We start from the raw sequence: 23882 nt of genomic DNA, 5'->3' as shown, positions 1-23882 counted from the left end.
AACTGACACCGCCCGTGGAACAAAACCCGAACCGCCGCCTGCCCACACGTGCACCAATGCGCCAGCGGTAGTATATAGAGGCACGGCAGCAAACTAGCTTTAAAATAAACCATGCGACGAAAACAAGGAGAGGGAGGCGCGCGAAAAAAATTCCCTGTATTCCCATAGTGGTAGCACATGACAGAAAAGAAAAAGTTTGGAAATTGGCACGCTTTTTGAACGTACAGATGGTGCCGTAAATATACGGCATCAACCATTTTGGGACTTGTTCGTGGCGCCGTATATTTACGTCATTGACCCTCAAAGGGTTAAAGGCTCTCAAATTCTTGCACGTGGTCCAGACTTGGAAGAGCTGAGATGAGAACTTGCAGGCCAGCCCATCACTACAACAAATACCAAGAGCAACTATATGCAGAGATGCAGTGAACCTTCCTCCTCACCTGGTTTGCGGGGCTTGGCTGGCTCAATGTCCAGGGGAACCCACTTCTGCTTGCTGCCTGCATGAGAACAGTGAGTATACACGACTGTTACACAACTGTATGAAAGGGACATCACCTTTACGGGGACCCGAGCGGGGTGTATTGCGAGCTGATGAGTCAGGCGTGGTGCTGGTTGTGCCATCCCGGTTCTCCTTGGCCGAGTCCTCATCATCACTGTGGTGGCTGACCTCGTTCTGCATGCACAAGTACCAGACACTGCAGTGACACCAGTTTCCAACAACGCCATGCACCCACCTGAGTAGCTGACGTTGGTCCAAGGCTAGGCCAGTCTTCTTCCTCGTCCACCTGCAGAAAAATTTTGCTTCCTTTGTGCTGTACTCCTTTTTTGATCCTCTCTTCAGTCATTATTTTCATCCAGTGAATTCGTGCCGACCAGCATGTACTTTGCACCATCTCTATAATTCCCTCAATTGAGAAATAGCCAATGCACAAAATGCCACAAGTGACACCACTAGGTCCCCATTCACAGCAACTGTGCTTCTAAACACTTGGGTAAATGTGAGCTGTATTAAACCTTTTTAGAACAGTGAGACTATACATCCCACTTTGTGAAGTACACAAAAACTCCTCTCAGCGGCAAATGGGCACGTTCAGCTGATTTGTTTGGTGCCACCTTCTATTCAAAGATTTTCAACACTTCAAGTGAGAATAGTTTTCGAAGTAAGTACTAAGCGGCCCCAAGTGCGGAAGAGCTAACAAAATGTTTTCGTTCTTGGAATGCTTGCTCATTGGCCCACATTTGCTCACGATAAAAAATTTCTTAAGGCGGCAGATAAGTTATGCTTAATTAGATTATGGGGTTTTACGTGCCAAAACCACGATCTGCTTATGAGGCAAGCTGTAGTGAGGGACTCTGGAAATCTGGGCCACCTGAGGCAACGTTACTAAACTAGCTTCAGTTTTCAAACTCGGCGCCATTGCGTGATACCGCCACCTGCCCGCGCCTTCGTGGCACTGCAGTCGCGCCGGACTAAGCATGCGGTGCAGCGTTGGTGTATTGTCGTTTGTTGTTGACGGCGAATTTTAGCAAGCATGTCATCTGCGAAACTGTAGCCTTGGCTGAGTCTGTTAAGAATATCAGCAGACAATCCCGACGTGCTGTATACCTGGCTGCATAGGCGGCTATCGGAACGATGTCAACAGTTCGGCGCGCCACTTTTTCTGTGCTCCCAGCAATGCGATGCTCCGCTCGGTGTGGCAAGAGCGATTCCCCGCGCCAACCGGGAACTCTCTGCGAAATCCATGGCACGCGCTCGTGCCATTGCTCCCGCGTTCATCGTTGTCGTCTTCCACAGCTGGCTGCGTTGCCGTTCATCATTCCAGCATAGAATTTGACTTCTCTTCTGTCGTCGTAATGGGGAGGCCGCGTTTACGGGGTATGAGCCATTGCTTCAGGGAGTATGAGCCACTTATTGTCTTACGTAATGGACAGATTTAATTTTGAAGAAATTTAATTTCGAAGGATCACAAGCGGCAAATGGCAGCGAAGGCTGCTAACCACGCCGCCATGCAAACTCGAGACATCGAACGCAAGCGACAACGGCGGACTGCAGGCATACTGTCAGTGACGTCATTCTCTCCGTCACAGCCGATTGTGTGTGTGTAACCTCATAATTGCGAAATACTTTAATGAACCCTCGGGGTTAACCCAGTGATAAACGCAGGGGCCGCGCATTTCAGCTTCGCTGGTTAACCATCTTCACGGAGTGGAAGAGCCGATAATTTCTCTCTCTTTTTCTTTCTCTTTTTTTTTTTTTTTTTTTTGTGGCTTGTGTGTTCAAAGACTGACCTCATCTTTCTGTAACGCTTCTTTGGTGTGGTGAGAAGCGTCGGTGAGGATGAAGATCATCCTACAATCATGCAGTTTGGCCAGATCTTCAGGCGCCCAAGCCTAAACTGTGCGAAACGTTATGACGACAGGAAGAAACGACATTTAGAATCGCAGCTTCTGCTCTTCGCTGTATGCATTTCTTCCTTTTGTGCAGTTTACCCTTCTTTCAGTATGGACCAACTGGCCCAATAAATTTTATTGCTGTAGGTGGATACCGTTTTCTCATCGTATTACTAATTCAGACAAGGGAGAACGGCAGCGAGTGTGAAACACGGGCAAACTGCCCGTCCGCACGAGCTCAAGGCTGCTGCGAGGCGTCTGCAGTGGAGCTCGATGGAACGGCGCTGCCATCTGGCGGCTGTCACAGAAGTGGCGACAGCGGCTGTAAGCGCGCAGGCAGAGAGTTTTACAACTGAAGCTAGTCTAGCAACGTTGACCTGAGGTACTTTTAACGTCCACCTAAACCTCATGCTTTGCAGCGCAACACCATAGCCACTAAGCAACTCCAGTGGGTCTAAATTATTCTTTATTGCATTCACATTTACACCTTCAGCTTACAATGAGCAACCATTTTTGTATCTTGAGGAAATAGCTAGCCTGTGAAATTTACCCTTGTGAATGCATGAGCAAGAGCAACACACACATGCAGAAAGGTGCCGACACATGGGAGAGAAGCGCACACAAACATTATGTGCATGGCCTCGACTGGGCCACTTTGTCCATCCGTTTTATGAGGGAAGTTCAACGGCTCACTTCAACGACGCCCGATCCTTCCCTTCGCATGTTTGAACTCCAACATGGTATACTGTATCTCTCTAACATGCGCCCGGACGGCTCTGCCCGACTCTTTGTTGTGCCTGAGCATCTGCATCAGACTGTTCTCGCCCAGCTTCATGATGTCCCTACTGCCGGTCACCTTGGCCTGTCACGGACCTATGACCGCGTTCATCGGCGCTTCTATTGGCCTGGTTTATACCGTGACGTCTGCCGTTACGTCACTGCGTGTGACCTTTGTCAACGATGCAAAAAGCCGACCACAATCTCTGCTGGTCGCTTTCAACCACTTGACGTACCATCAGAACCATTCTTACGTGTAGGTGTTGACCTTGTAGGCCCTTTTCCTACGTCTGATTCGGGAACAAAGTAGATTGCTGTAGCAACAGACTGCACCACCTGATATGCAATCACATGGGCTCTTCCGACAAGCTGTGCAATCGATGTCACCGACTTTCTCCTAGAGAACGTCATCCTTCACCACAGCGCCCCTCGACAGCTCCTCACCGACCGCGGCCGCTACTTTCTTTCTAAAGTTGTCAACGACATTCTGCACTCGTGCGCGACTAAACACAAACTTGCTACTGCTTACCATCCACAAACGAACGGTCTAACTGAGCGCCTTAACCGCACCCTTACTGACATGCTGTCTATGTATGTCTCCGCTGACCATCGCGATTGAGACGTTGCACTGCCGTTCGTTACTTTCGCCTATAATTCATCTCGCCATGATACCGCTGGCTGCTCTCCATTCTTCCTCTTGTTTGGCCGCGATCCTACCCTACATTTTGACACCACTCTGCCTGCTAGCCTGATTTCCACGTACAAGTACGCCCGTGAAGCCATGCTCAAAGCTCAAGAAGTAGGCCATATTGCCCGACGTCAACTTGTGGAGTCGCAGGACAATAAGCGGCGCTTATATGACGCCCGCCATCGTGACGTCCATTACACACCGGGCACCCTGGTTCTCCTTTGGTCGCCGTCGCGACGCGTTGGCCTCTCGGAGAAGTTACTTTCACGCTACCTTGGCCCTTACCGTGTCGTGCGTAATGTAACTGACGTCACGTACGAAATCGCCCCTCTTGAGCCAACCGTGGCTCAGCATCGCTCCGACGTGGTCCATGTCGAGCGTCTTAAGTTGTATCACTCGCCCGCCTCCTAACTGGCACCGAGCCAGTGCTTCCGCCGCCGGGAGTCATGTGACACGCTGACGAAGAAGATGTCAGCTTGGTCGGAAGACGACGACGCTCTGGACTTCGCGAGCTGTCTACCATTTTGTCAGCCGCTACGATTATTGTAAATATCCTGTAAATATACGTCTGACTGTTTTTAACCCCGTAACAATATAGTTTTTTGTTAAGAGCCTAGATGTGCACTGATGTGCCCCACTTTTCGAAAAAAGAAAGAGAAAAAAGCCCTTTACCGTCTGTAGGACATATGTGTCACACTTTTTAAAAATAGCCTGTTGTATTGAAGTGAAATTAGTTGCAACACACTCCTAAGACCTCATTTACTTATACCACACAAAAATTGTAAAAGGTTTTGTTTTACAAAGGCAGTCAGAAATAATTTTGCATTGATAAAGTCAGTGGGACCCACTTTCTGAAAGCGCGTTTAGCGTCAGGTTACATGAGTCTCACTTCTTTCTTTTTAATCACTGGCTTGGTGTAGAGAATGAAATTTGTTGTAAACTATTTCTAATAGCATGTTCGGGTGGTCGAAATTGGGTACTCCAAGTGTATTTGGATTGCTCTCCTGTGGCAGGGAGCACTCCAAGGCACTCCGGGGAAGGGCAGCATTCGCAGCTTGTCTTAGCGTGAAGAAAGAAAAAAAAAGGAGGTAGCATCACATGACAATTTTGAAGTCTAGCCATAATTAATATTGTTGCGAGGAGAAGACAAGCACGAATGTTGTTTATGCAAGGCAAATGCTGAAGGCACCAGCTGACACTAGAACATGGCGGCTGAAGCGCCCCAGCAACAACAACACTTCTTCGTGATCGCCTCTTTCCTGCACGTCCTGTTCTGCATCGCAACACTACGTCGCCAGGGTTGGAGCGCCGGCCCGGGGCAAGCGATTATAGCCCAGCAAAGGCGCGCACGTAGGGCTTTAAACGGGCCTGGCTCTTCGGGAGCTATCTCATACGTCACATCCAAAAGCTGTCGCAGGATTCGGTAGGGACCTGAATATCGCGACAGAAGTTTTTCCGATAGGCCCACACGACAAGATGGTGACCCCAGGAGCATGAGGGAGCCAGGTAAATACTGCACGTCCCTATTGCGCATAGCATAATGGGACTTCTGGGATGCCTGGGAATCGTTGAGGAAATGTGACGGGCCAGTGCTGCCATAGAAATCGCATCGCATGCATAAGCGGTGTGCAACTGTGTGACTTGTGGAAGTACAGTTTCCAGGGGCAAAAAGGGATCACGGCCAAACAGTAGATAAAATAGTGAGTAACCTGTAGTATCATGGCGGGACGAATTGTACGTGAAGGTTACATATGGCAGAGTGACGTCCCAGTCCTGGTAGTCTGAAGAAACATACATAGCTAGCATGTCGGTAAGCATTCTGTTCAGTCGCTCTGTGAGACCGTTAGTCTGGGGATGGTAAGCAGTGGCTATTTGATGCTCAGTAGAGCACAGGTGGAGGATATCATCAATGACCTTTGACAAGAAGTAATGTCCGTGATCCGTGAGGAGCTGACGTGGAGCACCGTGGTGCAGGATGACGTTGTGAGGAGGAAATCCACGATGTCAGTGGCACAACTTGTAGGCAGAGCACCCTTAATGATGAAGCGCGTGGCATAATCCGTTGCAATCGCAATCCATTTGTTGCCCTTAGTTGAGAAAGGGAAAGGGCCAAGTAGGTCGAGTCCCACACAAAAGGCTCTTTGGGACTATCGAAGGGTTGTAAAAACCCAGCTGGAGCCATGGGAGTGGGTTTCCGGCTTTGGCACAGGTTGCAAGCAGTCACATACCGGCGCACAGAGCGGTAGAGACGTAGGCTCTCGTCATGTGATAGGTAAGCAGTACCTTCTAGTTGCCTAACTTTAGATGCAAATAGTTTTCACGGCATCTATTGCAAAAGCAAACATTCGTAATGTATGGCCTCCGGATCTGGCAGTGCACCTTGCTTGCCGCAGGGCCCGTATTCTGAAACGATCCACTTCGGCAACAGTCATGTTCAATAAATCAACCGGTTGCTTATCCATGACAACAGCATGCACTACCAACACGCGTGCTCAAACGCTTCACAACAAAAGAGAATGCACACTATGCGAGTGCAGAGCGGCTCAGATTTGTTATTTTCTAGTGTAATGGCTGCAGTATGGGTTCTGTGCACTGACTACGGTTGGCTATGGCTGCTTTATGTAAATTGAAAAAGGAAGCGTGAAATGTTTTACTATAATGAATAAATTGTGCTACAACTGACACGGTTGTGAAACACATTTTTGATGATATTATAAAGCGACACATTGTTTCTGCATCTGTGTCAGCCATCGTGCACCGCCAGAACAGCATCGTCTGACTTGTCTGTACTGCACTTCACCAACCGGTCAGCACCAACCACTACCACCAAAAATTGTCACTTACACAAGGCAACATGCGATAGCCAATTAAGAGTCAACAAATATCGCTGCACAAAACTACGAACAAACCGCCATCAAAAATTACTATAAACGATCAACTCTCTTGTCTCTACTAAACTACACCGCCAACCAACCCCGAAAAGACGTGTTCGTTTACTCAGTATATGTTGGGAGCACCCAAAAACACCCCGACGTCAAATTGACGAAGACCGTAACTACTAGAAGGCCCTATTTATTTTCCGGTTTCGCTAAAACAGTCAATCGGCGCGCACTGTTGGTGGAGGCATGGCCAAGGCGACAGCATCGCTGAAAGGATCGTTTCAGAATAGAGGCTTTGGTATCTGCAGCCGCCATACAATCTCGTAGGCCATGTCAAGCTAATATGCATCCTCCCTTGTTGAGCCTAAAGGGCCAAGAAACCGAGCACAGAAATTGAAAACGACCCAGTTGTAACTAATACTTTAGCACGAGGTCACGGGATCAAATCCCGGCCACCGCAGCCTCATTTCGATGGGGGAGAAATGCAAAAACGTCCGAATGTCCGTGTCCAATGCATTGACGGCACATTAAAGAGCCCCTGGCGGCTGTGGGATCGCACGCGCATCCCGATATTTCCGGAGTGGCCACGCGGTTATCACACTATAATCACGTGCTCGCTCGCGGAGGGTAGCATGGAGAGGGCAAGTTCACCGCTCCCACTGCTCTTCGTGCCTGGCCGCGACGCCGCAGCCAAGGCACCCCATTCCCTCCTTTCCCTTTCTTGGAACTGGGGAGACCCTCTCCGCCGCTCGAGGAGAAGTGCTATTCCCCTGATGGATCTTTGTCTTTCGGCTGAGGAGCGTGGGACTGGCCACATTTTAATTTAGCCGCTGAGACCGCCGCACGCCGTCCCCCTGCTGCGCTCGGCCTTCACGAGCGACTGACCGCCCCAGAGCCTGAGCGCGGATCCACTCTGGATGAGCTGAACTCTTATCAGCCTCTTTTGTGGTTCCAACATTGTACGGTTTCTTTCGCCTCAGACATGTGGAACGCTCTGCTGCTGTGGTTTCGTATTTGTTTTTGTGGTTGCTGTTGCTGCTTGTTGGTACTTGTATGTTAAGGTGAATAAACGCCTGAAGTCGAGACTCACCCTGTCCCCCTGGCCTGAACCCGCCGTGGTCGCAACTCACTGCGAACCGCGGGTTAGGGGTCACAGCTCTGACTGTTAGGACTGCTGCGAAAGTGCTAGCGAGCGACTGCCGCTCCGCCAGCGCTGTGCGATGCAGAGAAGGATCAGGTGCGCACGTGCAAACTTGAGTAATACCCCTATACGGTAAAAATTAATCCGGAGTCCCCACTACGGTGTCTCGTAATCAAATCGTGCTTTTGGCACATAAAATGACAGAATTCAATTTGCAAATTATTCTGAGCAAATGGTTACAAACATTTTTTATAATAAGCACGATTTATTGAGGAATCTGTTGGTGAAATTTCGAGCTGCGTTTCAGATCATAAGTGGCCCTATTGAGCCACTTACCATCACCTAATCGAGACATGCCTTCCCCTGGAGCCAATTTTGCCACATTGCTTATAGTATGTTATTTTGTTCCAGAAAGGGCTGAGCTTTCATTTGCATTTAGAAATTGCAGCAAATGCATTTGCCTTTAGGGAGCGAACAAGGGAAGCGGGGGCACGGAGAGAAGCTCTTGGACAACAAAACAGTGCATACTGAATTTCGATTCTGCCGGTCAGCCCAACTTTTGCTAGCTGGCCCCGTCAAGGGTCCTCGACCTGAGGTGGGTGCGCGCCTATTTGCTGCTCCTGTTCTGGAGGCTACGGCAAAGAGGTGCAAGGGTACGCAAAAGAAATAACATTGACCATATTTTTAACCATTCAAAATGTTACTGCACAAAACCAAAACCTGCAAATGATTGGCTAAAATGACTTGGGCATTATGTCAACATACATAAATAAGGTGCCTCTCCTCACATGACTAAAGAAACCAGCCTTCACAAGTTCGGCTATGGCGGCAGCTGTTGTTCACTCTTAACTGGGAAGAGAGTTTGTAGACGAGTCTCCAAACTGACCACACCATGGGGAGCTTGTCTGCAGACACATGACAGTCTAGGAGCTTGTCTGCAGACACATGACAGTCTAGCCAAGTTGAAAAGAGCAATTCAAATGAAACGTATCTTTAGTCAAGCAGAATATGTGGCACCTTTTCTCGGACAAAGTAATGAATGGCGGTGACACTTTTGTTTTCTAAATGGCACCATTTATATTTACTTGACTGCAAAGTGGGGAGCCCGTCTACAGAGGCACTAGTCTCCCTCTACATAAAAAAGCAAGATTAAAAAAAAACGCACTTGTTCATCAAGCAGGATATGTTCTGCCATGTCCTTGAAAAAAACTGCGAGTAATGGCGAGAGGCTCGTTTTCTGAGGTGGCACCACTTTGTTTCTGTAGACTAAAGGGGCCAGCCACCACCACCACATCAGACAGCAAAGCGGGGAGCACATCTAGACGTGCAACTCTCTGGGTGCGGGAATGACAGATATTGGCGCAAAGTGTGCTAGACTCCCAAGCACAGGTTTTATAAGGAGGTGAAAGGTTTTGACACGCTGCGAAATGGCGGTGTTGCTGGAGCAGAGTGACGACTCTAACACTGAATACGTGCTGGAGCTCGATGGGGACTTTGACAGCGAAAGTAGCAAAACAGAGAAGAGTCAGTCACAGCACCCATGAATGCCAAAGAACAGTGGAGCCACATTCGTTTTTCAAGGAAGTCCTTGGATGGACTGTGATGCTGGCCTGGGTGCTGCACCGTGTTTCAAGCTCTTTCACATGAAAACAAGCTCCTGAAGTGGTAAGGAGCGCAACACTGTGTCGAGTAACTGCAATCATTTGTTGCGTATCAAGGTCATGTAAAAGAGCATTTTCCTTGTTTAAAACTAAACTTTGAGAAAAAAAAGAAAGAAAACTCTCCAAGACGTAGTTGCCCTTGAGCAAACAATTTCCCAGTTATGGGGTTAGAGGGCCCCTAAACCATTCTGAGGTCAAAAAATGAAGTTACATAGCGGCTGATGTGTGCCAGTTTACTATGATCCTGTAGCTGCAAGAATTTTTTTTTTTGAAATGGCACAGTAATTGCAAACTTACAGGCATATAATTAACTCTGTTACTCTCCTTCGCTACTTTGCCACATACGCTCACCAACTCTAGACAGCGCTGCAGGTTACGTCAGCATGCCAGAAGGCACCTCCATTATCAGCATTTAATTGCTCTCCAGGAGAAGCTGACTGAACGGAAAGTGGCGCACAGTAGGTGAGCCTCCCCTCTATTCTTGAAATACACAATAAGCTCATCATGTTGTTCCTCCCCAACCAACCAATCGACAGCTTTTACCCTGGATGACATCACCTGCAGCACCCTGTCGACATCACAATGCGCAAAGGAGGCACATTAAAGGCAGGGGGACGAGCATGGGAATGTTGTTTAAAATTTAGGGGTGTGCGTATATCAAAATTTTTTAATAGAAATCGAACACGAATACTTCGCATAGAATATCAAATTGAATATCAAATAATGATATGCACATGCATTTATTGGCAAGCTGGTTTATCCTTATATGATGTTGGAACATTGCAATTACATTGTCATTGGCAAAAAATTTAACTAGTAGGCTGTTATACTAAAAGATTGTGTATTTGGTTCTGTTAGCTTTAGAAAATTGAGTAATTTTTATTAGTCATCTGTTCTTGCCAACCTGTGCCTTACTATATCGCATAAATTTCCCGTAAACTCAGAGGCATTTGACCCTCCGTTACTCATCGCATTTGCTGTCAAGCAATAAGCTCAGGATTGGGGGAGGAACCTGCAAAAGAGCGCACCCTCGCTGTTCGCAAACCCGGGTCCTTGCTACTGAGAGGCTGGCTTTTCTGCACAGCTTAGATGGTTAGTGGCTAAGCGTGCTTTCCAGGGGAAATTTTGCCAGCACTGAAATTATCCCAAAATTCAGCACAAAATTACACACTTCCTTAGATTTGATAGACATAAGCACTAAGAACCATGTCTGCTCCCGCAGAGCCAACTATATATTTGATTTGTTTTGAATATACGTATCCAATTGAATATTCAGAAATTTTTGAATACCTAGTCTTCGAATCGAATACAAATATTAAAACATAATATTGCATAATTGAAATTATCGAATATTCCCACACTCCTATTACATTTTGTAGTGTCCCCATGGCATATAGTGCTGCCGCATTTACCAGAGGAGATAGTCGCGACATTCTTTATGCAATGCTGCACATTTGTTTGAAATGTGTAAATAATGTCGGAGGTTGTTAGGGGCTGCCTACATCTACATCAGGCTTTTCTATGTCCACTGCTATCTCCAAGTAAACAGTAATTAAGCAGTCATTAACAGAGCACCATGCTTGTCACATGCTTCTCAAGTGCCACTTTTTGGTCAATCTGGCAGAAGGGTCCAGTGTCAACCATCAGCCTATTTCCTCATCACACCAGCTAACCCTTCGCTTCCCTGAAATACCTTCATGGCCTGCCCTCTCAACTAGTATATGACTCGACTGCTCACCTTGTGGGAGGATACACCAGGGTTGCCACCAGCTGCGCACAGAGAAACACAAGTCAGGGAGGCATTCTCAACAACTGCCTCTGAACAAGTGCAGGCAAGCACTCAAGCACACAATGTCTGCAATCATGTCAGGTAGTCATTACTTTTTGATTAAAACTATGTTCAGCTTGCAGAGGGATATAGGTTACAAGTCAGACACCCGTCAGCCATTTGGCCATGCTAGTAAATAGTTACACAGCATGTTACAATATATCCGCTTATGGTGGATTTCTGGTTTGCTACATTTTCCCAAAAATAATCGTAGCTGCCACTACATGTGAGCAACATGGTTCGTTAGAGCGGGAACGACTACGAAACTCACCAGGGTAGGGCTAGTAGCAGGCCACCCAAAAGAGCTGGGCAGGTTCATGACTTTCATGCACGACCAAGAGCACATCCTACAGCAACATCATGAAGCAGCCAAGTTGACCAATGTAAGTTTACGCCTATGAACTTAAAGGGGCCTTGAAACACTTTTGGAACATAGTAAGAAAACATTGTCCAACTGTCATGGAGGCTGCTGTGAACACGTGAGCCAAATATTACGTTAAGGGAAGAGAGCAGATTGGGTGAGGGTAGAAACACGAGTTAATGACATCTTAGTTGAAATCAAGAAAAAGAAATGGGCATAGGCAGGGCATGTAATGAGGGAAGATAACCGATGGTCATTAAGGGTTACAGACCGGATTCCAAGAGAAAGGAAGCGTAGCAGGGGGCGGCAGAAACTTAAGTGGGTGGATGAGATTAAGAAGTTCGCAGGGACAACATGGCCACAATTAGAACATGACCGGGGTAGTTGGAGAACTATGGAAGAGGCCTTTGCCCTGCAGTGGGCGTAGCCAGGCTGATGATGATGACATGCAGCAGCAAATTTAAAATATCGCGTGAAGAACAGCAAAGAATCGCTAGTTCTCACTTTCGCAATGCTGTCGTGGAGCAGCATCGAAAGCAGCTGGTCCACATATGCTATTGGCTGATTTCGTGATTGCGAGAGCATTTTGCGTAATACATAATTGCTAATTTTTCACTGAAACAAGTGGACAATATATATGTCTGCAATCTCATAAAGCCAAGAAAATCATTTCGTCTTTGCGCTCTGCACAGCTGCGTGTGGCCTCTGAGAGGGCAGCAGTTTGCTGCGTAGCGTAGTCTACCCCGGCTGCCCCAGGGTACTGCAACGAGCCCTTTCGACGCTGGGAGACTACTTTTGGCCGGGGCTTTGCTTTCCAGGCTTCTCCGCTGTGCCACTTCCAGAGTGCTAGTGAAGATGAAAAGAGGCGAAAAGGTGGCTGTGGGTGCAATAACTCCACTTGTAATAGAAGGATTTTAAAAAATCTTGCAGCCCTTGATTCATGAGATGACGTCCTTTAATAGTGAAGCCATTCCACGATTTGTTCGAAAGGTGTTTCAGGGCCCCTTAAAAGCGTCCTACAACAGTTCGATACCTGCCAAGTTCTGCATCACAACGCATTCTTTGTGTCAGCCCAAGGTGAATGCAAAAAGAATTACAGAAATTGATGCAGTCAAACTGAAGTTATTCCACTTACAAATTTAGAATAAAAGCAGACGACAGAAAGAGGCCAGTGAGGACTTGTGCTGTTTCCAATCAAAACATGGCTTACATCATGCAGTGCTGGGAGATTCCTTCGCAATGTGACCTAATTCGTAGCTTCGCTTGATATAATGGCGCCATCTAGTTGGGTGCCTGCAAGCGCATTTTCTCACGTGCAGTACATTTTATGAATAGCCATTGAATGTTTGTCCAAAAGAAAAAAGGTTGATGTTTACACTGTTCATACGATGTGCTATGCACAAATGCTTATTCTTGCATTATATTTTGCGTGTAAACTATGGTGCCTCACCAGGTGGCACTGACATCAAGGCACCTAGCATAATAGAAAGAGCTTGGTGGCGCAACCCTACACCCCATTCCAAAGGGGACGCTCATAACATCCATCCATCCTGTTGGTTATGGGAATTCATCGTGGTTTTCTTTTCCCCTTTCTTTTTTAACCTAGGTACGACATTAGGCAGTATAATAGCAAGAGCTTGGTGGCCAACCCGCCACTCCATTCCAAAGGGGATGCTCATAACATCCATCCATCCACATCCATCTATCCATCCTAGTGTAGGCTGCATACCATAGAGTTTCTCACTACATTACCTAGAGAGAAATCTGGCGCTGCTGCGCTGTGGTATGCATGGGAATGCCGGTATACTGTGACTTCGGATTGGCATCGTTCTCGTAGAGACAGGAAACCTTGAAGACACGCTTGGCAAATACCGTTCCGTCTGTCACAATGATTCACTTACTACTAAAACAGCACGTGAAAAGCTGTTTTAGCTTTATTATTACGCGAAAACATGTTTTGTTTAACTATGAGAACTTGTTATTGTGTGTACGACTACATGTTACGTAAAAAGTATCAGCGTGCCGCTAAAGTTGGAGGACAGACGACAAGGTTCGCGCTCGCTTTGAAACAATTGGCCATCTGTTCTTGCTTTTCTTCGCTTGGTCATGCATTGTGGGTGAGTAAAGATGTAATATGTGTGAATGGAAGCATTTTATGAAGATTTTACTTTGAGAGCGCGTTATTTGCATAGCCATAGCCACGTTTTAGACGAAGCCTCTTACAACACCAGCCAATACGAGCCTCGCAGACACATATACCGTCGTTCCCATGACGGCACGGTGCCCCCTTAAGAAACTCCCATAGACGGTGGCACCAGATTACCCTCTAGGTGTTATAGTGAGAAACTCTATGCAGCATACCTAGCGTAATTAATTTGTATTGCACAGATGTGTTTTCTCCGTAGCTTTAGAAAGCATAATTTTTTTTTTAAAGATGTCATTATATGTATAGGATAAACACACACAATATATTCTTCATGCCCAACTAATAAATACAAACACCATAAGTTGCCTTGGCATCACATCCACTGACTAAAATTGTTGATGTATGACGTGGCAGTCGGCGCAGAAATTTATTTCAGAAGCAAATTATAGTATCAAATGCTCCGATTTCAGTATTTTGACTGGAGCTGGAGACATTGCAAAGTCCTAAAGCAAGAAACTGCATAATTAGGTGGGCCCTTTAATGCTATAAACCCCAATGGTGCTCAGATGAAATCCTGCATGCACTGAGGAAAGATCCAAGCATGCAAGAATACTTTGCCATACTCTTGGTTCACCTATATGACTAAGTTTAGTGTACCAACTTTTGATGCTGCCAGAGTGGGGGGCTCAAAGTTAGTTTTGACCCCCAGCTGTTCTTAACACGAGTGTTATTGCACAGTGAATGCACAATTAGTTATGGAAGTCACTTTGCTCCACAGAAGCTACCTACCGCAGTGCTTAGCCCATCTGCTTGGGGCCCTGAATACCCAGAGACACCCAACTGTCTGCACTAGCCACACAGAAAGCCTCAATTTCTGTTTTGTAATGATTTTGCAAAGGTGGCATATGACATAGGCGTAACATCAGCCAAAGATGCATCAACTACCAGTTGCATAAAAGAGTTGCATTAACATCAGACATTTTTCCAATTGAGTCACTAAAGAAGTCTGTAAACTTCCCCAGACATCTTATAAGCAGACAACATGCAATTAGAGATGTGCAACCTCACTGTGCCATATTCAATGCCTTTGAAGTGCACAAATTTTGACGCACAGCATCTAAAAGAGTTAAATACCGGTGTCGCACGGCGCACTTTCGATGGCGATCAAGCCCTATCCGGATCGAAATTGACCGCGACTGACTCCCTCGCGCAGCTTGCGCAAAGGAACCAACCGCGACCGAGAAATTGGATCCGCATCGGGCTTGATCGCCATAGAAAGTGCGCCTTGTGACAACCGTATAAGACATGTCGGGCAATGATTGCGACATGACATCACAGTGACTTTCCTCACTATACGGAACACGCCACCAGCAAAGCAAATCGGCTGTCTCAACGGTCATGTCTCCAAATTAGACCCGACTGCCAGCTTCACAATAACCAGAAGGAAAAGGCGCATGACCAAATACTAGCACCAAGTGTGTAACGTTTTTCATCGAGAAGGTGTGCGCGCCATGATAAGCTGGAATGCTTCCGTTACAGCTTGCAATGGCTAAGCTTTATTGCCGAAGTGTCAATGACAAAAACAATCGCAAGCAGCGGGTCACTAGACTGGAATGTGGGCTGCGAAAGGTGATCGTTCTGTCATAGCTGCGCAAACCGCCGCTTTGAGCCACTGGGGTATGTGATGTGCGTTTCAATGCCGGCCTTTCGGCGAAACAGCGCGCACCGCTCCACGTGCACGACAATCCAGCTAACACACTTGTGCCTTGTCATCGTGCAAAAAAAAAAAAAAAACAAAGGAACCTCAATCTGGCACAGCCGGCTCGTAACACAGACCGGACAAATATCGCTGATACGGCGCGGAAACGGGCTGTCAAGTGTGCGTCACGCACGCCTAGGCGAGGCAAGGCCCTCTGTGTGAAACGACGCACGTGCGGCACCACGCGCGACTTCTCGTCACACGCATTCGTACCAAGTGGGAAGCGTGTGAGACGCCCAGCGGGCCGCTTCGTGGCAGCAAACTACCATTCCGCCTGCGCGCGTGGATCGGGGCCGAGCTGCACGCGCGCGCACTGTACGCGTCCACTCACCTGCGGTGCGGCTGGCGGCGGCGGCAGAGCAGGCTGCTTGCGCATTACGCTTCACCCAGGGGTTAGCCCTGGGCGCATCGGCGGCGACCTGCGCGCACGAACCGGGCCGAACCATATTGCTGCTTAGGCCTAGGCTCTGAGTGGGTCCACCGGATACTGGTTCGGTTAATCCGTTAGAAACAGCAGCTGGCTCCTGGGAGGACACGCGGGCCGCGGCTTGGGCATACGAGGCGCCGGTGTCTTTCGATGCTTTCGGTTCCGTCACATTTCCACCGCCGGACTGCGCGCGGCCACTCGCCACTACCGCCGCCATGACGGCACCAACGGCACGCTGCCAGCTCCGCCACCTGGCTCCGCAACGACACCCGCGGCAGCCGTCGTCCTACGACTACCCTCGAGGAGTAAATTCCGTCAGCTTCCGTTGCTTCAACAGCGCCCAGGGGTGGCAGGAAAATGTCCGAGAATATGTTCTACCATGTCTCTCTAAACCACACAAAACCTATAATCCATAGAGTTTCTCACTACATTATAGTGAGAAACTCTATGCTATAATCATAGAGTTTATTCCTATATACCTATACTAATTGCTGGCTCTGGCAGCCAGAAGTCGAAAATCCAAGAAGCCCAGCTACAGAACACTTATTTACGGAAGCTGTACCATAAAATAAAGAACCAAATGGCTGTACCATACAGTTTCACATTAGTATAGATAGAGTGAAATCTGGCGCTGCGATCGTTCAACCACGACCTACTGAACTCCAGACCTGCACAGATCTCCCTCCTCCAGCTCGCATGGTCTAGTTCGCCCCTTTTGCCGCTAGGGAAAGAACGTACGAGCAAAGTAGCGCTAGTTATAACCTGTTCGCTGTCGTCTGCTTTTGCGATTTGTTCAGTGCTTGTCTTGCCATTTCGGCAGACACAAAGCGCTTGTATTGGCGGCAAATTAATAAATTCACAAACATACAAAAGAAAACATATTTGCGAATGCTTTGCGTTTGAATAGTGAAACTAGAAGAGGAGGAGCGGTGCAAGAAATGGAAACAACGAGCATAGGTGGCAGCTGCAATACGCTACATCGACGGCATAAATTTCCCTTTCCTAGCCTCTGTAAAAGACTGGAAAAATTGTTTAAAAAGATTCATAGGATAATCTAGCTTTCTTTAGTTGATTACAGATAGCCTAATGTCGTAGATGACATTAGGATTTACTGCTGTGTGCCGTAGGAAAGGCAGATGATCTGGTAAAAGTATAGTAAAAGTATTCACGAGTAAGTCCTCCGCCCGAAATGCGCAATAGGCTGATCGATTCTGTTTCAAGGGAAGGTGAGCATACCTTGTTTTTAATGTCGTTGGATGTCTAGCTCAGTAGAAAGCTTCCAAAAAATTAAGCGATCCTGCAGTGCTTTAAAACGTGCTGCACTGCAGGCCTTAAATCGTCGGAACTCTTTTCAAACTGTAAAGCTAGCTTTTCTGCGTGGTACGGCGGCTGCATAACGGTGGTGCTTAAGATACGTACGCAGTGAAGCTGTGTACGTAATTCACTTTTTGAACTCACGACGCATTCACGGACAACTTTAAGAGCTAAAATGAGTGGTAATCGTTCTGTCGTCGAACATTACGGTGGTTTCAAGTTCCTAAAGAGCGCAGAAGCGAATTTTACAACGTGTACAATGAAACTGTTGTGTACGTTGCAAACTCTATACACAATGTGATTTATAATAGGCCGCCGTTCCTGCGACCCGGTCGCAGGAGTGGAAAGGGGGGGTAAGCGTTATCGTGCCCTGGTCGTTCGAACGCTTAGGGCCCGAAAGCGTTAGGTTATAGTGCCTAGAATATACTGGCTAGTGTGCCGTGCACCCGCTCTTTTCAATGGAGGAGCGTGGCGCCGCCTGCAATGAATGCCCACGGTGGCCGACAGAGGTCGCTGCCACACGGGTGTTTGGATTTGGATTTTGTGGCGGATGGACGTGCTTTTCGGGGCTCCGTGGCGACGACGAAATCATAAGTTTTTGTGCATGCTTTGAGCTTGCTTCTGTTTTTATTTGCTGTTTTTTTTGCATTTAAATAGTAATTGGGCGCGCGGACGCTCCTGTGTCGAGGCTTCAGCGACTTCGTTCGTAGCTAAATAGTCTTTTTTTTCTTCTTATTAGCTGATGTTTTTGAAGTGTTTTATTTTGCATGGAGCAGGAGCGCAAATTTTGAATTCGCGGTAAGCGTGATAAACGTACCGGCTTTGTCTAGGTCTGGCGGTTTCCCTCGTTAGGCCTAGGTGCTAGGCGGGACCTATTTGATAGGCCTATTTAACTATCTCAGCTAGCTCTTCGAAGTGATTTGGCGGACGTGCTCGTTGAGCCTAAGGACGTAGGCCTAACGATGAAACCAAAGAAAGGGAAGGCCGCGGGGGACGCGGAGCAAGTGCAGTGCGACGAGTGCCTGCGCTGGTGCTCCCTCGACGAGACCAGTTTCCAGAGCTTAGCAGACGCGGAGGAGTCTAGCTTTACGTGCAGGCTGTGCGAAGGGGTCAGGGAAGCAGTACAAAAACTGGAAGGAAATTGGACAGCCAAGTTCGAGGAGCTGAAAGCAGACCTGAGGGAGGAGCGGGAGAGGCGGTTAGCTTTGCAGGCGAAAGTCGCCGAGTTGGTCAAGGTGGAAGCGGTGCAGGCCGCGCAATTAGTAAGAACCGTGGCCGAGCTTGGAGAAGAGAAGGAAAGGAGAGCAGAACTGCATAGGCGGCTCGATGCGCTTGAGACGCGCGCAGCGGAGAATGATGGGTCGGGACACCAAGGCGGGGGCAAAAACACAGAAAGTAGGGTAGACCCTGCATGCGAAGTCGGGGACAGGGTGGCAGAGCAAGCGGTAGTCAGCTCGCCGCCGGTGAGTCGGCGTAGTTATAGCGAAGCAGCGCAACACACCCCGCGGGAGGCGACGCTGCAGCCACAGGGGCGCCAGCGAGCGCGAGGAGAGGAGGGGAACAAGCTAACCCCAAGGAATGAGCTTATAGCCAATGATAAGCACAACCTGGAAGTTAGGAGGGAGGGAAAGAATGCCCTAGTACTTATCGGTGGTGATTCAAATATGAGGAGGTGCAAAAGAGCTATAATGGAGCGTGCAAAGGGCGATAGGCGGGTAGCAGTCGGGACGTTCCCAGGCAGGACAATGGACGCGGTACTGAAAGAAACAAAAAGCGAGCTTTCTGAGAATGTTGCAGAGCGCAATTTGGTAGTGGTAGCGGCGGGGCTAAATGATGTGTTGAATGGTGAAGCTGCAAAAGTAGTGGAAAGATTAGCGGAGGGAGTGGACGATTTAAGGGCGATAGCACAGCAAGTCCAGATCGTGGTATGCACAGTGCCGGAGGTGCAAGGAAGGAACGGAGCAATTGCCAAGGACGTTGTGGCTGTAAATTGTGAAATAAGAAAGTTAAGCCAGGAGAAAGGATTTGAAGTGGCAGACATAAACAGAGAAGTGCATAGAGCAGGCTTTGGCGGAGGCTTTACACGAGATGGCATCCACTTTAATGGAAGGCTAGGAGCCGAGATCGGCTGGCGCCTGGCAGGTCGGGCAGTAGCTTTTTTAGGGGGTCCGCTGCGCCTCAGGGCGTAGGGGTAGGTAGAAATAGCGTAGAAAGTGCAATAGAGGCTGACGCCAATAAAATGGCCACTAGGAGGTCCAGGAAGAAAACTACAAATAAATTTAACACCAGGATCAGGTACATAAACATGCAAGGTGGTAGAAAGAGAGCGAGGTGGTTAGAAATAGAACAGCAGTTAAAGGACGAAGAAGTAGGTGTATACGCGCTATGCGAAACACACCTCAGGGATCTAGAAGACCCACCGCTTATTGAAGGCTACGTCTGGGAAGGGAGCAATAGGACAACAACGGAGAGGAAGGGAGGAGGAGTAGGTATGCTCATACACCAAGGAACAAATTGGCAAAGAATAAAGTTAACTTGCAAAGAACATGTCTGGGTATCAGGTACAATTGCCGGTAAAAAGGCATGGCTAGGAGTAGTTTATTTAGGGACAGGGGACAAATACAGGCAAGAGAACAAAGATCTAGTGAAGTGTCTCGATGACGATATAAAGCAGTTTGGAGAAGGTGCCGATATTTGTCTGCTGGGTGACATGAATGGCCACATCGAGGATCTGGATGGATACACAGATTGTAATGGGAAGTTGATGCTAGACTTCTGTGAACGACACAACCTAGTTATAGTAAATAGAGAAACTAAGTGTGAGGGACAAATCACGTGGGAGTCCCGTAACAGACAAACGACCATTGACTACTGCTTAATGTCGCAGGGATTGTATAGCAAGCTAGCAATAATGGAAATAGACGAAGAGGGGAAGTACAGCCTCGGAAGTGATCATAAGCGTATTAGTCTACAGTTGGGAGCCCTACTCAAAAGAGAAATACAGGGAAGCCAAAAAGAGTACGCAAAATTAAATGACACGCAAATAGCGCAAATAGCGGCGGGCATAGAGGAAGCAATAATGAAACATCCCATGGAAAGGTGGGATTATAATCAGTTAGAACTACTCATTAGTACAAAAATAAAAGAGGTAAAAGGAGTAAACCGCTGGAGAGGAAAGGGGAAGCCACGTAGTTGGTGGAATAAGGAAATTAGAGAGGCCATCGAACAACGACGGTGGGCATCTCGGGAACACAGAGAAGCAAAGAGGGCGCAGTTATCTGAAGAGGAAATAGGCCAAAAATGGGAATATTATCGACAAAAGAAACAACAAGTGCAGGTCCTCGTCCAGGCTAAAATAAAGCAGTCCTCTGATCGCTGGCTGGCTGAAGCTCGCGATGCAACTAAAGGGGGGTCAAGAAAATTCTGGAACCATATAAGCTGGCTGGGTAAAGCTAATCACAGAAAAGAGGAACAGATTCACGATGCCGAAGGAAATTGTTTAGAGGGAGATGACGCTGTGAACTACATTGGTTCAGTTATAGCAGAGTCATTTAGGAAAGACGATAGGGTAATCGCCCCAAGTGAGGGAGCAACACAGAATAGCATAATAGAAAACAGCTTAGAATTGACCAATCTTAACTGGAAAAAGGCGGAGGCAAATGTTCCAAAATGCACGTCCGCGGGGATAGACGAAATTCCAATCAAGTTAATTAATGAACTTGGCCCAAGAAGCAAGGAAACGCTGATAAAAGCATTGGAGGCAGTCATAAAAAATAAGCAAATTCCGCACAGCTGGAAACAGAGTAAAATGAATTTGATTTATAAAGGAAAAGGTGATAAGAAGAACATAAAATCTTTCCGACCAATTACGATAACATCAGTTATATATAGGCTGGCGATGCAGGCGGTGAAATTAAAAATGCAGTCATGGGTAGAAAGTAATAGAATACTTGGAGAACTTCAGAACGGGTTCAGAAGTGGTAGGCGCTTAGATGATAGCCTGTTCGTGCTTACCCAGTGCATAGAAATAGCTAAGGCGGAAAATAGACCTCTGTATTTAGCCTTCCTGGACATAAGTGGTGCATACGACAATGTGAACAGGGAACTCCTGTGGAACATATTAAAAGCTGAAGGTATCGGTAATGAGGTAATTGATTTTCTACAGGAACTATATCGAGAAAATAATGTTGAAATAACATGGGAAGGAATCAAGAGTACGACAACTGTCGAGGTTCACAAAGGATTAAGGCAAGGTTGTCCTCTATCACCGCTGCTGTTCATGCTTTATATGATAAGCATGGAAAGAAGGTTACAACGAAGCAATCTAGGGTATAATCTGTCGTACAGATTAGGCGAAAAGGTTGTTGAGCAACGACTACCGGGTTTAATGTATGCGGACGATATTGTACTGTTCGCAGATAGCCAGGAAGATTTGCAAACTCTGGTTAATTACTGTGGGGACGAAGGAGACAGTTTAGGTTTCAGTTTTAGTGCAGCTAAGTCCGGTGGGATGTTTTTCAACGATACAACTGATCAGGAGCTTACAATACAAGGCCACAAAATACCCCGAGTGGCCGAATACAAGTATCTCGGGGTATGGATAAACAAAGGGCAGATGTACACGGAAAAGCACGAACAGTCTCTAATAGCAAAAGGGCGAAGAGATGCCGGGATAATGAAACATAAGGCATTGTGGGGTTACAACAGGTATGAGGTACTGAGAGGCATTTGGAAGGGAGTAATGGTGCCGGGGCTTACTTTCGGGAATGCGGTCCTGTGTTTAAGGGCAGAGGTTCAGTCGATACTAGAGGTAAATCAGAGAGCTGTGGGAAGGTTAGCACTAGGTGCCCACGGGAAAACCACAAACGAAGCAGTACAGGGAGATATGGGCTGGGCGTCATTCGAAGCACGGGAAGCTCAGAGTAAAATCCTATACGAAAAACGTCTGAGGAAATTGGATGATAACAGGTGGGCAGCTAAGGTGTTTAAATACCTATACAGAAAGAGCGTTGACTCACAATGGCGGAAAAGAACTAGAAAGCTAACCAGTAAGTATGCCAGACACGAGGACGAAAAAGGACAGAGCATTAAACGAAAGGTTAAAAATGCGGAAGGTAAAAATTGGATAAATTCAATGGGAAAGAAGCATAGTGTAGAACTATATCGATACTGGAAACAGCAGATCAGGAAGGAAGCGTTTTATGATAACTCAAGAGGCAGTGCCCTACTCTTTGAAGCTAGATCAGGATGTCTTAGAACGCGGAGCTATAAAAAGAAATTTAACGAAGAAGAAGACACATGTACTGTGTGTGGTAAATATGTAGAAACAATGGAACACCTCATACTAAAATGTGATGGTATCAACCCCGATGTCGATGCGGCCACAGTCACCCTTCCTGAGGCCCTAGGGTTCAGAGATAATGATAGTCATGTAAATAAAGGTGCGGTGGAAATTAGCAAAAGGCGATTGGAGGATTGGTGGCTCAAAAGCAGAGAGGTGACATAAGGTTAAAAGGGTAGGAAGACGTATTTAAAGAAAATCGAGAAATTCAATAACACAAAACGCAGATAAAAATAAAAATTAAAGGCAAAATAAAAATCTGAGCATGGTGGCAACTGCCATCGCCCCGTTTCAAAGGGGACGCTCCTACCTTCCATCCATCCATCGTGCAGACTGCGCGTGTCGTCTGCTTCGCATATCAGTTTCGCAGCTGTTGCGTAGGTTTCTATGTTGGCGTTTTCAGTGTTATTACAGCGTTTGTTCTTGGTGTTGTCAAAGAGTGAGTGCGTCGCTGATGTGTTCGTGTGCCTGTCATTACGAGAACTATGCGGCGGCGATGAAAAAATGCCAAAGAGACAGTGCAAGGAGAGGACCTGCTTTGTGCCGTTGTGTCGAAGCGGTTACCGCTCGATCAAAGGGCGTGTATCCTTGTTCACTCCACCACTGATACGAAGCGGCAGCAGAATGGGGCAAGAATGATCAGGAGAGCGGACAGAAGGCCGGCACTAACTGCTGTGATTTGTAAAAAACATTTCGAAAACAGCTTAGTCGAGCGCGCGTTCTCTATCACCGTGAACGGCGTTGTCCACGAGATTCCCCGCGATAAACCACGCCTGAAACCCTACGCTATACCCACGATATTTCCTGAGTATCCTAAGCATGCACCTTACTTTTCGTGAGTACCAGGGTAAAAAAAACAAGAAAAAAGGAGCAGTAGTGCTTTGATCTACTATACTGTTATGTTGCACGAAAGATCACTGCCCAAAATTCTTGACCACAGTGTGAAGGCTTCCTTTGCGTAAGTAAAGCTGAAGCTAGTGCCGACGCTGCTTCGCTATTGCACTACGCATTTTGACAATGGAGGCCTTGTCTATCTTAGCCAGACCTTGTCAACCGCTGTGAAGGCCGTGGAAGATGCTTTTACTGTGTTCTTTAGCAAAAACAAGTTACATGTAGCGAGTCTAGCTGATTTTTCAGGTCAGCTGCAGACACTGGCCTTTCCCCAACTA

General features: G+C 47.3%; 1 protein-coding gene across 1 annotated transcript in view; it reads right to left on the bottom strand.

Annotated features, from left to right (window-relative positions):
- The window catches only part of larp (La related protein), a 140522-nt gene extending 124173 nt beyond the window's left edge, over positions 1-16349 (bottom strand). The window contains exons 1-5 of the mRNA XM_050182736.3: positions 15963-16349; positions 11276-11307; positions 735-785; positions 556-673; positions 441-497 (exon numbers count right to left, since the gene is read on the bottom strand). Coding sequence (XP_050038693.1) covers positions 441-497; positions 556-673; positions 735-785; positions 11276-11307; positions 15963-16275 — 571 coding nt within the window. The 5' untranslated portion in view covers positions 16276-16349. The remainder of the gene's footprint in view (positions 1-440; positions 498-555; positions 674-734; positions 786-11275; positions 11308-15962) is intronic.
- Between the last annotated feature and the right edge of the window lie 7533 nt (positions 16350-23882).

The sequence above is a fragment of the Dermacentor andersoni genome, chromosome 4, assembly GCF_023375885.2.
Source record: "Dermacentor andersoni chromosome 4, qqDerAnde1_hic_scaffold, whole genome shotgun sequence".
Taxonomy (NCBI): Eukaryota; Metazoa; Arthropoda; class Arachnida; order Ixodida; family Ixodidae; genus Dermacentor; species Dermacentor andersoni.
This window is presented reverse-complemented; position numbering and strand designations above follow the sequence as displayed.